Below are 17077 nucleotides of genomic sequence, written 5' to 3'. Positions count from 1 at the left end.
ATATAGTACATATATTATTAATAACAAATATTATTACTTAAAATAACAAGTTATTAATTTTATAGGAGCCTTCAGTGTGAATTAAAAAATCATGATACATTGAGAAAATTTTTTCTGAACGTATTTTCTGAAGTTTTTTCTAAATATGTCTTTATGATCACCTCATCTTCTTTTTGTGAAAGTGTAGATTTTTTTTTTTACTGTCACCAGATACCCTGTTTTTTCATTTAATTTATTTATAAATGATAAGCGTTGTAAGACGAGCCTTATTGCTATGTGATTAGTCATATTACTGGGATTACCATTTTGCTTATAGTACTGCTTGGTGTCAACTGTAATGCACTCTGTCATATTCAATCTCCTTTTACCTTTTCCTGCATACATTGTATGTGCCATATTTATAAACTAACTTCTGTTGGATCTCTAATTTACTTTCTGCCATGCTCACCTGCTGGGTTTTCAATGATTAGCCACAAAGATAGATAGATAGATAGATAGATAGATAGATAGATAGATATCATATACATAATTTGTAATATATTTCAGACAGCACATGCGCCTTGGTTCTGCTAGAATGCATTTAGACTTTTTCTACAGGTGTGAAGAAATGTGTAATATTAACTGTTGAAAAGAATTCAAGGGTTTGCCCTAAAACTAAAGTCAGTGAATGAAAAGTAGAAATCCATTCTTAAGAAGACTTAAGCTGTCTAGATCAATTTTTACTCTTGCCCTCCCAAATAGTAATACTTTCATCTAAGGTTAACAATACATATATAAACACTCAGCATTACTCATGAGTGGTAGTGTAAATAGAGTTCATTTAACTGGAAATGAAATGAATGGCACCTGTTTAAATCATGTAGGAACCCAACACTGTGTACATGGATAATGAAGGGAAATACAATTTTTTGCATATCCCTGGGCCCTAAAAGTACCCATATCTGATCACATTTCCAGACTTCGCCATTTCTTTTCATAGCAGTGCCATCCTTTTCATCACTTAGACTGAAGGGTCAATTTTGATGTCGGCTTCACCCTTCTTCTAGTATCCATCCCCAACTACCAAGTATCCCATCAGTAGTTTTCAAATCACATCATACCCACTTCCAATTCTTGTATACTAGGTTAGGCTCTCTGTACTGCTTGCCTCAAGGTTATAAAAGTCTCTGACCTTGATTTCCTTTCAGTTCTCCAGTCTGACATCTAGGTCAGCAATCTCACTCACAGGAAGGATGATGTCACCTATATAGTACACTTCCCTGGTCAATCCTTAGACCACTTTTTCTTTCCCATAGGAAGGCATATCAGAAGGTAAGCAAGAGTGATATTTTAGGAATAATATTAACACCACTGTCATTTATACAAGTAATAAACTTCATTGCTTATATTACTACTAATTATTTTATACATGTTTCACAACTGATTACAGTAAGACATTTTGATAGAAAATTGCTTATATAGACTACTGTTAATGAGTTCAGTGCTGATCATGTTAGAACACCAGTATCTCTCCATTCCTATCAAGTAAAATTTAAACTTCCCATTCTGCCCTTCAGGGCTCTCTGCAGTTTTACCTTTCAAGTCTTACCTCCTATTATTTCCCTTTAAAACACTTTGGGGGTACCTGGGTGGCTCAATCTGTTAAATGTCTGACTTTGGCTCAGGTCATGATCTCACAGTTCGTGAGTTCGAGCTCTGCATTGGGTTCTGTGCTGACATCTCAGAGCCTGAGCCTGCTTCGGATTCTGTGTCTCCCTCTCTCTGTCCCTCCCCCACTCATGCTCCGTCTCTGTCTCTCTCTCTCTCAAAAATAAATAAAATGTTAAAAAAAAAAATTTTTTTAATTTTAAATGCTTTGAAAGTTAGTGCTTCTGAAGAACAATTCCTGGTATTGTTGGCAAGGAGAAATCTTTTCATCATTTGAATTTGCTCTGTAACTTGTTTTTATCCCATACCACTTACCTGTCATGTATATGGTTTTGTAGTCCTTGAATGTATACCTTTAAGGTAGAATAAGATACAGCTTGGTATCTTCTCAATATCTAGCAGTGTATGCAGTAGAAATTTTGGTAATAAATGAATGAATGTTGGATTTTGTGCTTTCGCTCTAGATTAATTATGGTCAGTAATAATCAATAGAGGCTAGTTGGCAGCAACACTCTAAGAACTATTGATAGTGAACTATCTCTGACAGAGTAATACAAGGAAGTGTTGTAAACACTTACTTAGCACTTGGGAAATACTTGTTCATTCATTGCAAAATTACTTAGAGAAGAATTTTTAAGGATAATGAAGATGCTAACATTTATGAAATTATTTCTGCTAATAAATTGATTAGACAACATCTTTCAACTGATTGTACTTAAATAATGTAGCCAAGTATAATGCCTTAGCGATTTGAAAGCATTTAGTAATGTTTTTCCCCAGAGGCATTTCTTAATCTTTTTTTTTCTTTATTGTGCTCTTCTAAATGGCTTACATAGTACATGGGATGTCTTCAATAAGTGTAAACTATTACTATTAATATTAATGATCATAGTAAGTATTTACTTGGGGAGGCCCCAAATCAAACACAAAGATATACAGGAAAAAGGACAGACATTGAAGGATTAAGCCAAAACTATAGAATTTTGGAATTTGTCACTTGTAATGATATTTGAATACCTCATTATTAATAAAAGTTTCCCAATAAAAGGTTAATAGTGGAGTAGTAGGGATATTCTTCAACTTTCAGGGCTAGGACAGTATTTCGCTCAAAGATACAATGCCTGTCAGTAACAGAATTTAAAGCTAAGCCTCTTACCTGAAAATCAAACTATTACTGTTCTTTTTGAAATGCATAAATTCAAAATTACTTAACCAGTTTTATCACTTGGATTTAGAAAGGAAAAAAGTATGTAAAAGAAAACTTTAATGTAGACAAAACCTCCATTAATTAATTGTGACCCAAAACATTTTGCTAAGTGTATAAAAACTAGTGTAAGACTTCCTCATTTCCATGTATTTAATTTTCAACAATAAATTTTTTCAGCTTTCAGTCTTCCAAGATGTACTGTTCTAATTGTTTCTGAACTTTCTTTTGCATAAGGTTCTGTCTGTTCCAGGCTCAATTGTGTCTCTTAAAGTATCCATAATGCTTTCATGATAATATTCATTAATAGTGGAAAAGCATTCAAGTCTTCATACAAATGATTTAAATATAGCTGCAAGTTTGTGAAGAATGATTTGTTTCTTTATACATTTATTTCTAATAATTGCTAAAAGTGTGAAATTTAGAAATATTTGATGACTTCATTACCAAAGCAACTTTATTTTTGTATGTCTTTTGTCAGAGATTACATACACATTACATTTTAAAATATAAGGACTTGATGAGCTCAGTGATTCAGAGAACGCATGTGGCAAATTGTCAAAACCTTTGTAACTTCTTTGATGTAACAATTCATCTTTGACATATGAATGTAAAATATAAATGTTAATCCAGTAGTGAAAAGTGACTTAAAACTGATTTCTTGCTGATCTGCGTCAGACTATATTTGAATAACTGTCTTAAAATACTGGGTTTTCTACTTTAGTGTTTTGGATAAATGATATAAAATAGAAATAATGTACTAACATTATTGCTACATGTTCCTACAGATGAAAATGATAATATTGAGATAGATACTAACGAGGAGATTCCTGAAGGCTTTGTTGTAGGAGGTGGAGATGAACTTACTAACTTAGAAAGTGACCTTGATACTCCTGGTAATTTCAAATTATAAATATTTTGCATCCTGCTGCATGGCAAACTTTATCATATTTTTATTATTACCTCATCAATAATAATAAATTCTTTTTGTAGTTTTATTTTATCTTATGCCCTCACAAATCATTTAGCTAAATCCACTTTCCATCAATTTTATGTTATTTTGTTTTAGATTTAATGTTAAAATTAGCAATACAATTGGAATAATAAATTATAGTTTGCATTCTCTTATTACTAAAGTGCATTTTTATATTTTATATTATATGAGAAAATTTATAGGCATTCAAAACTTGGTTCCCATCTCAGCCTAAGTATTTTGATATAATGTTGTAAGGTATAGATGTAGTATCTATGAAACTTCAAACGTAAACCTCAACCCTGGATCAGATTTTCTGACTTGATTTAGAATTGATAGTCTCACTTGTAATATTATTTTGCAAATTTTTGTGCTTACTTTAAGTATTTACATAATATCAGTAAATTAATATATAGTACTTAATAACTATTTACAATAAGACACTTTAAAAACTGCTTATACAGACAATCTGTATTATAGGCACTGTTATAGATTATAGGCACAGATTATAGGCACTGTTACTGTTTAAAATATAACATACTTACTCTTGGTTTAAAAGATGTAAACTTGGTTCTACATGCATTGCCTTTATAAGTCAGCATCAGATAGCAATCGAAAGCTTTGTATACCTGAGAGGTTCCACAAATGCTTATTGAATTGAATTCTTCTAGCAATAAAAAGTGTTTGGCAATCTCTCTAGACTTAAAGGTGAGGAAGTGAAGTCCCTAATATTTATCTTTTCCTGTAAAATGCTAAAGGGAGTGAGAACGGGTGTTCTTCCTAGCCCTGGCATGTCCCTGCAGTGCTAACCTGTTTTGTTTCTTCTTCTTCTGTTTGAAATCATGGTGTCATTTCTTCAAGAAATAATCACCTAGGGTCTTCCTGACTATAGGGAGTACCCAAGAAAACCCGTGCCCTTTCTCAGTAGCTCTTTCATGCTCTAGTGTTAAACTATACTTTTACTAAATAGGAGTCAGTATATGTATAATTGTGCAAATCCAGAAGGATGCTGATATCTAAGGAAAAAACTTAAATGCTTAACCCAAAACTAGGACTGCCTTTTATTTCTGTTTAAAATGTAGAAGCTGGTAAGTTTGATTTTTTTCTTTTTGAAAAAGATTGTTGTTAAAAGAAAAAGAAAAGAAAAAGATTGTTGTTGCTTACCCAGCCCCTTACCACAACCACCACCAAAGGCTTTATCAGAAACCAATAACACTACTGATGAGGGCACTCAGAGGTATAGAATTAAAGCCTTAAGATTCCGTTCAGAGAAGTATAAAATCATTGACAATAAATGATACATATTTTCTGATTTTGCAGTAGAGTATGAAGATAGGAAAAATTAGCTGTTTCTTAGGTAAGGTGAGGGGAATTTTCTCATCTTAGTTATAGCAACTTGATGGGTTACTTTTATGTTTGGTTAATATTAGGGCTAGGGGCACCTGATGGGCGTAGTTGGTGTAGAGTATGTGACTCTTGATCTCGGAATCTTGAGTTTGAGCCCCATGTTGGACACAGAGATTACTTAAAAAATTAATAAAACAAATTTTTTAAAAAATGAAATACTTCCATTCACATTAAAAATATATATTTAGGGTTAAGCAGCTTGACTCTTGTCCTTTTTAAAAACTCCTACTTTGTGTATGCCAAACAAAAGACCTCTCAGTCTTCTTATTTTTGGAGTTAACTATACATTGTTTACAACTCTCAAGCATGTCAATAAGTGTTGGCCTGTACATAGGATAGACTTTCCAATCCAGACTATAGTTTATTTCATGGCAATAAGAAATAAGAATGCACACTGGAATCTGGAAGCACGTAGCATGTATTACGACTTAATTATTATGATTTTTAGCCTTTATTTTCCCCAAAATTCTTTTTTTAATATGTATATAAAAGTCATAATGTTTTAATAATAAATTGTTTAATCTTTATCTTGATTTGACCATAGTTCATCAGATATTGTTTAAAAGAGAAGCCTGGCAATATAAACTGACCAATTTGCATGAAAGTAATGATAATAGCATTTATTAAGAGTCTTATAATTACAAAACTTATTAATCTTTATGAAAAATATCATTCACCAAATGGTTGGCATGTCTTTTACAACCATTTTATTAAAGAGTTCCTTTGAGTGAATTTGCCTAAATAGAATTATTTGTTTCCATTTGTTTCTAAATTATTTTATTATTAAAGATTAATGTACTTGCTAAAAATAATTTGAAATTATTTATTTTAAAAGTTATTGCTATGTTTTATTTATTTTACATTTCTATCCATAGTTATTATATTCCAAAATATGATTGTTATGTTTCTGCCCACTAATTCTAAGGTATTTTTTAAAAATATGCCCTATTTCAATGCTGCATATAAATGTACACACTTAAACATTGATTCTAACAATGTGTGCATGACTGAGATCATGTTAAGAACTTGTTTTAATGTGGTATTATTTGTATAAACTTAATATACTAGAAAAATTGAAAATGAAATATAACTTAAGGGTAAGTTGTATTGCCTGTTTTAGATATCTGCTTTGTAGAAAGCTTGTTTTATTATGTATAAACCGTGCAGTTACTTATATAAATGTATGCATCGAATGCAGACTTAGATTTTCAGGTAAACATAGCCACTATTCACTATATGATGCAACTGAATTGTCTTAAGGTATATTGACTATATTCTTTAAGGGAACTGATTTATATGATTATTTGAGAAAATATATATGATTATACATACATGTATATGTATATATATATACAAAGAATATATGTATATGTATATACAAAGAATATGCTAAGAGATTAGATCTTAGTTGTTCCCACTACAAAAAAGAAATGATAATTATATGATGTGTTAGAGGTGTTAACTAATGCTACAGTGGTAATTATATTGCATTATATAAATGTATCAGATCAGCACATTGTACTCATTAAATTTATACAATGTTATATATCTATTGTATCTTAATTTAAAAAAAGAATATAGTTAACATACTTAAAGACTACTCAGTTGTACTATAGTTATATAGTATGTTTTACAGTTTAAATATATATATTTAAATAATACATGTATATTATATATTTAAACTGTTAAATATATATATATATATATATATGAAAAGTTCTGTATTTGTCAGGTATGATATGTTCTTCACAAGCCTAATGTCTTTTTTAAAATATATAGTAGTAATTTTATGATGTCTCCTAAATTGATAGCCTATAAATCTTAATGCATCTCAGTTATTCATAGTATTTGTGTTATTTAACAGAACAAAACACTAAGTTGGTGGACTTGAAGCTAAAGAAGCTCCTAGAGGCTCAGCCACAGGTGGCAAATTCACTCTCCAGTGCTGCACAGAAGGCTATAACTGAGACCTCAGAGCAAGACATTAAGGTAAATCCCACTTGTTTAAAATATTTGTCTCTGTTTCTGTGCATTCTAGCTTCCGCTGGCACTTTATAATCCTAAAATCAATTTCTTACAGGTTTTTCACATTAAGATATACATTTTTTATTGAATAACGAATCAATTAAGTAGCAATATGGTAATCAGTATTCATACACCGCTTTCCAGAGAAACTACTACTTTAAATTGATGTGTTCGTGAATGTAGAAACTATTCTTGACTTCTATGTGTACATATATTTTGCTAGGAAGAGTATTGCTAAGGGAATTCCAGTATTTTTTCTATTACCCTCAACCTCTGACCTGTTTAGATAAATTAGAATTAACGTTAATTAATACCTGAAGATGGTATGTGATTGTACACAAAGATACTTGCATGTGTTTTGTGCCAATATGAATCCTAACTTGTGTGAGATTTTAGCCAAATGCCACATGAAGATTATTACTATTTAGGCTATTTATACTATCCTCAACAAGCCTTCCCTCTTTTCCTCACATGGCATCATTAATATTTCTGTAGCTTTAGGGTACTTCTAGCCCTGCATAACTTTTCACCCACCTGCAGACTATGGGGACTGCCCTGCTGACTGAAAGGATTTCCTTCCTCTGACACAGAGATGCTTTGAAGTCCCAAAACAATGACTTTCATTGCTTTTCCCTTATACTGTTGGTTTCTATAAATTGGTGATGAAAATGTGTGGCAGCACCAGAGGACTTTTGGTCTCTATCTTTGAACAAAAGGAAGCCTGGATCAGGTCTGATTTTTTGCGTTCAATTTAGCTTTCTGCAGTGGATTTAATGCAAAATGACGCTGGCCTAAGAATAATACAATAGATTGAAAAGGCTAACTGAATTAGTGGGTTTAGAGGAATACATTTGTAAAGTGGCAGAAGTCCCTAGTCATAAAAACGTTTCTTAAGATGGGATTTGCTGGCTAATCGCACTGATATTTTAGCATGTTGCCAGGCCTCAAAAAATTTAGCCGTGTTTGTTTATTTTGGTAAAGACTTGAGTTTTAAACCATTGGACAATTATAGTAATAGCAGTAAGAATACACACTTTTCTTAAACAAACAAATAAAAGCCAAAATTGTCTCTATCTTAGCTACATAGCTAGCATAGTATATGCATTCTACTAATAATAAAGATATTCTGGAGCTTGAAAAAGTAAAATGGAAGTATTTTCATTTTTAAGATTTAATTGTCTCAATAGATGAAATTGGTTTTGTTTTCTAAAAATCTCTTATGTGGTAATTTTTGAAGTTATTTCAACAAAAGGTGTGCTTTAAACAGCTTGTCTTTGTATGGATCTTTTTAGTTAAGATTTTTTAAATGGTGCTTATAAAGAACATATAGAGTCCATCTGTTCTCTTGAAGCTTTCAGCATTGATTTCGGGTTTTATTTATTTTTTTAATAAAATGCAGTTTACACGTTTATAAATGAGGCATTCTGTGTTTGTGGAAAAGGATAAACTGTTACCTTCCCCTGAGGATTCTGTATCCCAGGCCTCCTTGAGGCTAGAGAATAGGCCATTGGAGGGCTCCCTCATTACTGATTGTCTCAATGCAGAGGAAGGGCAAAGTCTTGGTAGCTTTTGATAACCAGTTTCAGCATTCAGCAGGCTTAGCTATTAGTCATGCATCTTAGCCTTTCCCTATTTACTTTCAAAACACTTAATAAAAATAATAAAAGATTAGGTATAAAATGAAATATTTGTTTGGTACACAGCACCTCGGTATCTGCAGCTTCCACACACTGCAGTAGTTCAGTCTTCTGGGATATTTCTTGTTGATAGAACCATTTGAATTTGTTACCAGTATTAACATAGGAAGCCCTGGAAAAGATAATTGTAGTTTCCTTAGCTGTAAAGGGCTTACTTACAAATCTGGCTTTGGAAAGTTATAGCTGATGAAATGCAGTTCAGTGGGGTAGTATTATAATCCTACCTTTTAGCCTTCATCCAGCATTAGTGGTTTATCTCAATGGGCATAAAATTAGAAACTAGTTCTTCTTGTCATACAAGTCTGTGGGACTGTACAAACTGATGGGGCAGAATAGTGGGGAACTAGCCAGAAGCACCATGGCTTTTAAATTATACATATCATTGGGAGAAGACACAGGGGTGTACAGCAGTGTCTAGTGAATCAAAGTTATCAAGAGTGATCCTCCATCTAAACTATGCCTCCCAAAGTTTTGGTTATAGGCAACAGAACTTATAGTTGAACTCTTTAGGGCTCTTTGAAATCCTTTTTCTATCAAAAAGTTTCTAATTTGACATTATCTTAAATTAGTAAAAGTTGTTTTGCTAATATGCAATTTCATGTTTATATAACCAGTATGCTCTTAACTATGTTTGTTTCACTTTTAGAACGGCACAGAAGATCTCCGGACTGAGCGATTACAAAAAGCAACAGAACGATTTAGAAATCCTGTTGTGTTTAGCAAGGATTCTACAGTCAGAAAAACTCAACTGCAGTCTTTCAGTCAATATGTTGAGAATAGACCAGGTAGGAACACTTTTAAAAATGTTTTCCCATCTTATGATTTAATAGTATTTAACTATGTGTGTGTGTGTGTGTGTGTGTGTGTGTGTGTGTGTGTAAGCTGATAATGTAAATCCACATTTCAATACACAAATATCAAGCTTTATAATAATTTTACATGTCTTCCCCCCCCCTTTTTTTTTTAAGAGATGAAAAGGCAGAGATCAATACAGGAAGATACAAAGAAAGGAAATGAGGAGAAGGCAGCGATAACTGAAACTCAGAGGAAGCCATCAGAAGATGAAGTGCTTAATGTATATTAATTTTTTGTGTGGTTTCATGATTGCTGATAATTCCAAACTGTATGTGGAAATAGTGCCTTTATTTGTTAAAATGAGATGTTAGGTTTTTTAAGATGTCAATCTCCAGTGCATTCAAAGCAGAGTGAGAGGGGTGCACTGTTGAATTAGTCTGCAGTGTGGTGATAATTGTCAGATAAAAAAAAAATGAATTTTTCAGAGTTCCACAGCCCCAGCTTCCTTGAGACATTTCCATCAGGGCACTTCCCATAAAGAGATTCCAGTATTGATCTACCAGGAGGATTTTAATTATTACAATAGCAGATACCGCAGAGCTGCAGTTAGAGGGAAAAGTCACATGAGACCTGCTAGAATTTCTCAGCCAACCCATTTTGTTGGCTTGGGTTAATGGGTGTTCAACCTTTCCATTATCCAGATCAGCCGTGAATTACTAGCTGAATGATGTTTGCATTAATATAATATATATGGTAATTTCTTCACTTAATTAACGGGGAGGTTCAGCTCAGTAGGGGTATGGGCTGATCATGTGTAAAATTGATTTGTGAGGGAAATATTTGATAGACCGCAGGGAGAAAGCTGCTTTTGATGGACAGCTGCGGGACAGAAGCAGGAAGAACAAGTTTCAACTTGAATTTTTGTCTGTGCATAGCTCTCTAAGAGTGGTGCTACTTTTTTATTATCTATAGTTTGTGTAAATATTTTCATTGTTTTTACTGTTAAAATGGTCTTTGCTGGATTTTTAAATCCTTGTAAGTGCATTTAGAATTACAGACTACAGGTTAGGGTCCTTAAAACTTCTCTTTTTAAGTTGTACTAAGGCAGGTTTTAGTACATAGAACAGCTCACTCATATATCATGATGGAATATTTGGTATAATTTGTAAGTTGGAGAATACTTGAGTATCCTGTATACTCACACTAAAGAAATCTGGTTATAAACTTTGTGACTATTTTTCACTGAGCCAATCAGTAAAAACAATGAAGTTTATGTGTTGCTTATCATTTCTGCTTTCTTTTCTTTCTTACTCATGTTTTCTTTGCAGACTGTGTCTGTTTTGTCTGTATGGGACAAAACAGGAAAGTCCTTTATGAAAATGCTCTGCTATATGGCAGATAGATTATCCCAGATTTTAAAGTTTCCGTTTACATTTATTCTGTTATAATTTTGTTGTGTTTCATATTGAGATGGGAGAATATCTATTTTTATGGATCTTTAAAAGTATAGTAACTTATTTGATCACACTATCCTGAGAAATTATCAGTTTTATGATTTCAAATATATTTGATCTTTAAATTTGTCAACTACCAAAATCTATTTAACAGTAAGCTGATATAGAGTTCACATGTGAATTTACTAGTTCCGAAGATAGATAAGTCATACGCATGGTTAGATGTGTTCATTGATCATGGGAATTCCAGAATATGCTCATAAATAACATAATTCTTGGTTTTGTTTCCTGTTTAAGGAGTACCCAAAGATAATTCCTCATGGCTTCTTAGAGATTATTATGCTTCTAGGTAGGGAAGGGATTTGATAGAAGAGATTGTTCACATTTGTTTCTCTGAATACATAATGTTATGAGTGCTGATGGTAGAAGTGGTGGTAGTGAAAGTAATCACTTAAACATTTCTGGTATTTTATGATAGAACTGCTACTTCAAATAAAACTTCTAAGGATAATTTTTTAAATATGGATGATTGTAAAAAGTAAAATTTCAAATTGAAATCCAAATTTGGTTGGATGGAATTTTAACCAAATCACTGTACTAGTTGCACGAGATCCTTGTAGCAAGGTTTGAAACCACCTGTCAAGTTAGAATTCGCAGCTACAATAATTAGTGATACATCAACAGAACGACATGTTAAAGTACAGCAGCCAGCTGGAGGGAAAATTCGAGATATTAGAAACTTCTTTTTTTATCATTTTTGAAAAGTATTTTAAATAGTATATTTACTATGAAAGCAAGAAATGTGTCTCTTTAATTTTGTATTTTTGCAAGATCATGTCTGTGTTTTTCAGGATAGATACTTTAAGAAGCAATTCCTTAGTAAGGCTCCATTTTTGCATATCGCACATTTGAATGAAAGGTGTCATTGGTGTTTGTTTTGACAATCACCAAGGGGAAAATTGTCTTCTGTCCCTGTCTATGCTTAAAAAACTCTCTGACTTTACTCTAAGGAGAATTTTTTTCTCTGTGTTAACTGTTTAAATATGGCAAATCTGGTCGTTAAATTATAAATATAATACTAAACAGCTGAGATTTTCTCTATTTACAAAAGTTTTGCTATACATAGTATTTATGAAAATTTCTTGAATCACAGGGAGTTGCTTTTTCATACTAAGGGTGATAGTAACGGTGTTATTTGGTTCTCTAGGTAAGTGCTCTACTAAGTGTTTGTAGAAAGGAAAAATGCAACTTACAAGTGATTTTTTTTTCCTTCCTGTTTGTTCTCGTTAACAGAAAGGGTTCAAAGACACCAGTCAGTATGTTGTAGGAGAATTGGCAGCACTAGAGAATGAGCAAAAGCAAATTGACACCCGTGCCGCGCTGGTGGAGAAGCGCCTTCGCTATCTCATGGACACAGGTACGGTGCCCAATTACACTGTAAACAGTTTTGGCAAATTGAGCGTTCACAAACTCTTATAGAGTTTTGGAAGTGTGAATCTTTGAAGCCTGAATGTTCAGCAGAACTGCCTTGAAAATAAAAAGGCTGCGATTTGCAGCCACCTCTCTGGGCCCTGGTGATAAGAGTGCCTTCATGGGAAGTGATAACTCGCCCTGATACCGTGTGAGCCAGCACTATTGAACAGTGTGCTCATCCATGCAGAGTTGGAATACACATCTGTGCCTCATTGATATGCCACTGCTTAAAAAAAAAGTAAGATCTTCACTGTTCTACTGATTCATTGGGAAAAAAAAAAGATTTGGCCAGCTAAAGCCATGTACTGCATGAAACAGAGCACTGTGCATAGGGGACGGCTCCATGGACTAGATCACTGAAATTTGAGAATACTATCTGGTTACTGATGCTCCACAGTTGTTTTTTTTTTTTTTCCCAAGAGAACAGGTTTTTAAAAGTCTGTAATAGTTTGTGTCACAGTTGCATTTGAAAGGATTAAAGTATATAGGAAGGTTTATAAAAATGGGTTAGAGCAGCAAGTTAGCTCCTAACCAGAGGGTAGATTGCCATTTAATGCTGATTGCCAATAGTGATTCTGTAGATCTAAGTGCACAGTGAGCTGCTGGAAAAAAACAGTGTATGTATATATTTTAAAGGAATGTATATATTTGTTTAAAATGCCATTCCTCCTACAAAAAGGGTAAAAATGAGAAATAAACTCACATTTTTATACTAAATTAAAAGTAAATTATAAAAAAAAAAAATAAAAAAAAAAAAATAAAAGTAAATTATATTAAGAAAAAAATGTCAAAATGTAAGAGTGGAAAATTCATTCCTTTAGTATAATTAATTTCTTTAGTTTTGTTACCGTGTTAAAGTAGATTAGTAAAAAGGTAGTAGTAGATTAGAATTGGGAAGCTTTCCTGAACTTTTTCTTTTCTATTTGCCAAAAATATATTTACAATTTAAAAACTCCTCCAAAAATAAGCATTTATATGGGACATTTGAAAATTCCTACATTAGTGAAATCAGAACATATTAGAACGGGAAGAGACCTTTGGCTTTATCTGGCCCAGTGGGTTTCAAACTGTGTTCTATGGAGCCCTAAAGCTTCTTCAGAGGCACCTTGGGGCTGCCAGGACAATAGGAGAGCATAAAGCAGACAGGCATCTGGATTCCCTACCTTACTTCAAACAGAGCAGCTCTGAGTTTATTTATTCGAAATAGCAGGCTTCTTGGAAGAGTTCATTTAAAGAAAAGGTTCTACTGCTTAAAATTTAAAACCAGAAAAAAACCCAAAAACACTTATCTTTTGAAAACTATTGCCCAACTATTGTACAGAGGAGAGACGGAGTTAAAGGGAATACTCAAGTCACATAGATCAATAAGTGGCCAACCGTGGACTAGAATTCAAGTCACCAGAACCCTATCATACAGGACCTTTCCCATTATACTAGATTACCTAGAACACGTTTATTGTTGCCTTAACAACTTACATGTATGCTCAGTCTTGTACGTTTGTGTGGATTCAACAAGTATCCCATACACTAGCATATTGTTTCGTATTTGCATTTTCCCTTTAGTTTCCAGGGAATTTTGAAAATATTAGTTACGTTAGCTATATAAAAATGTAAATACTAGGTAGTATAATTTCTGTATACATTTAAAAATTATTACCTTAAATACTTTGAAGAAACTAATTTTTTTAAATTCTTTCAACACCTTTCCTCATTGTGTTGGATAAATGAGATATTACTATACAAGAAGCCTTGTGCCGCTAGAAAAGAAAAGCTCGAGATTCGGTTTCCTTCCCTTTTTTTCAAACTTGGAGCCTCATTTATTGAAGGTTCTAACCAAAACAGACTGAAATTCTCTTTCCTATCCCATATATTACCACTGAAGCTTTGAAGTGGCCCCATTCCACCTATAGATCATTTATAATCTGAATGATAGTCATGGACTACAGATGGATTCTAGAATCCCTTTGTGGCTTTATATTCCTTACGGCACAAGACAGAATCTTATCTAGACTGGGTTGGCTCCTGCAGATTCAGACTAAAATTGACTTTGTTTCCCGGCTTGGTAAGTTCCAGCAATTACCCTGGACTATACTGAACCTCTTCCAGACCAAATAATTGTTTCTCAAGATTTGCCTAAAGCCTAGTTAGCATCTGAAGTAAGAGATGAGGTGTTAGAAAGAGAAAGCATATATTCATTCTTTTGCTTTTTGGGGTTCCAGTGCTTCCAACTTTGCATTTATTATAGTAATTAGTACTTTTTTCTCTGCTATATTAGTTTGCTATGCAGTTTCTGAATCTCAGCCTCAGAATTAAGCAAAGCAGATGGTATCATTTTCCTTACATGATGAAACTGAGGCTCAGAGAAGGAAATGACTCGTTTAAGAAGGCCTAAGTAGTAATGGCCGAGTTAAGGCTTAAACTCGACTTTTTGGGTTTTCTAGCTCTTAAGTCAGTCCTCTTTTCTCACCATATGTTCTTTATAGAGCAAAACACACTTTATCTGCTACTTCAATTTTTGTATACTTCTAGATACTGAGTATATTTCTTTATGGATTTGAAGCTGACATATCACAAAAATAACCATTTTAAAGTATACAATTCACTAGCATTTAGTACATTCATGGTCTTATACAATCACTACCATTTCCAGAGGTTTTCATCACCAAAACAGAAAGTCTGTGCTCTTTAAGCAATAATTTCCCATTTTCTCCCCTTGTAATCCCCCTGGAATCTCTAATCTACATTCTGTCTCTAGAAATTTGCTTTATTCTAGATTTTTCATATAAGTAGAATCAAACAGTAATTCTTCTTTTGTGTCTGGCTTGAGTTTACATAATGTTTTCAAGCTTCGTGCATATTGTAACATGTACCACTACTTCATTCCTTTTTGTGGTTGAATATTATTCCATTGTATGCATATAACTACATTTTGTTTATTCATTCATCCATTGATGGACATTTGGGTTGTTTCAATCTTCTGGCTACTATGAACATTGTGTACAAGCATTTCTTTGAATCCCTATTTTTCAGCTCTTTGGGGTATATACCTAGGATTGGAATTGCTGGGTCATATGTTAATTCTCTATTTAACTTTTTGAGGAAATGCACTCACTTTTAAATGGGTTGCAAAGCTTATTTAAAAGATGATTTTGCAGAACTGAGCATACATTTTCCAAAAGAAGCACTGTTATTAGCATCCACCAGCCAGACAAACGCACAAAAACCTATTAATTTAAAATAACTAGAGGGGCACCTGGGTGGCTTAGTCAGTTAAACGTCTGACTCTTGGTTTCAGCTCAGGTCATGATCTCATAGTTCGTGAGTTTGGGCCTCACGGGCCTCACGTCAGACTCTATGCAGACCCTGCTTGGGATTCTTGTCTCCCCCTTTCTCTCTGCTCCTTCCCCCACCCTTTCTCTCTCAAAATAAAGAAATTAACATTTTAAAATATTTATAAATAAAATATCACTAGGATAATGCTAGTAGTTGCCCTAGGCCTGAGTCTTCAGTTCCCAGAACTTGCATAGTTCTGGGTTTTAAGTACCAACCCCTTTAGCACTAAAACTCTTGCATCTTGATGGGGAGGAAGGTAGAGCCTGGATGTTGGCCTAGACCACTGGGCATTTTTCCTGGTATGTCAAGAGAAGGCTCTAACAAGAAAGCAGCAAAGGAATGTAATAGAGAGCTTCAGTGGGTCCTGCAGGAAGATGACAGTGTACCAGGGATTAGAATGGCAGTAGCAGGGAAAGGGCTTGAGATCCCAACATCCATTTGGACAAAGTGTGTCATTGGCAGAGACAGAGCAGCTGTGGGGACTTATATGACTGGTTCTTTCTGAAATTGAGTAATCCTAAACTAGCCTGAATACTAAATAACACATGTGTGTGTTTGTCTGTGTGTGTGTTTTCTGCCATCCTACCTTGGGATCTGTAAAATCCTTATGCAAATACTAAAGAACTTTTTCCATCAGTTCTTTTTATTTTATTTTATTTTTTTTGTAATTTCTACAGAGGAGGAGTTTTCAAATATCTAGCACCTAAAGTTTAGAATTATTTATTTCTTTAGGAACAGTGAGACTTATTAGTTAGAAACAAGGCATTCCAAGTTGACATTTTGTATGTAATATGGTACGTTTTATAGACTATCCACTACAAAAACCCAACTGATCATTTAAAAACATTAAATATACTTAGGGAGAATAAGAATCAAAGAGTTAAAAGAAATAACTTCTCTAACACATTCCTAGAATGTTTCTTTGCCTCATCCCTTGAGGAGCCAAATGTAGCATTAAAGCTGCTTTGAGGCAGGAAATTGGGCCCACAGAAAAAGAAAAATAAAATGTTTAGGTTGTTATTGGAAATTTTCCCCTTTGAATCTTCAGAATTATCCATTATCTTTACCT

General features: G+C 33.4%; 1 protein-coding gene across 1 annotated transcript in view; it reads left to right on the top strand.

The window, feature by feature from the left end:
* The window catches only part of EHBP1 (EH domain binding protein 1), a gene marked incomplete at its 5' end in the record, with an annotated part of 199053 nt that overhangs the window by 144108 nt on the left and 37868 nt on the right, over positions 1 to 17077 (top strand). The window contains 5 exons of the mRNA XM_039243181.1: positions 3640 to 3747; positions 7096 to 7220; positions 9600 to 9738; positions 9922 to 10028; positions 12496 to 12619. Coding sequence (XP_039099112.1) covers positions 3640 to 3747; positions 7096 to 7220; positions 9600 to 9738; positions 9922 to 10028; positions 12496 to 12619 — 603 coding nt within the window. The remainder of the gene's footprint in view (positions 1 to 3639; positions 3748 to 7095; positions 7221 to 9599; positions 9739 to 9921; positions 10029 to 12495; positions 12620 to 17077) is intronic.

This window comes from Hyaena hyaena, unplaced genomic scaffold (genome assembly GCF_003009895.1).
Source record: "Hyaena hyaena isolate Hyena2069 unplaced genomic scaffold, ASM300989v1 scaffold_224, whole genome shotgun sequence".
NCBI classification, from domain to species: Eukaryota; Metazoa; Chordata; class Mammalia; order Carnivora; family Hyaenidae; genus Hyaena; species Hyaena hyaena.
This window is presented reverse-complemented; position numbering and strand designations above follow the sequence as displayed.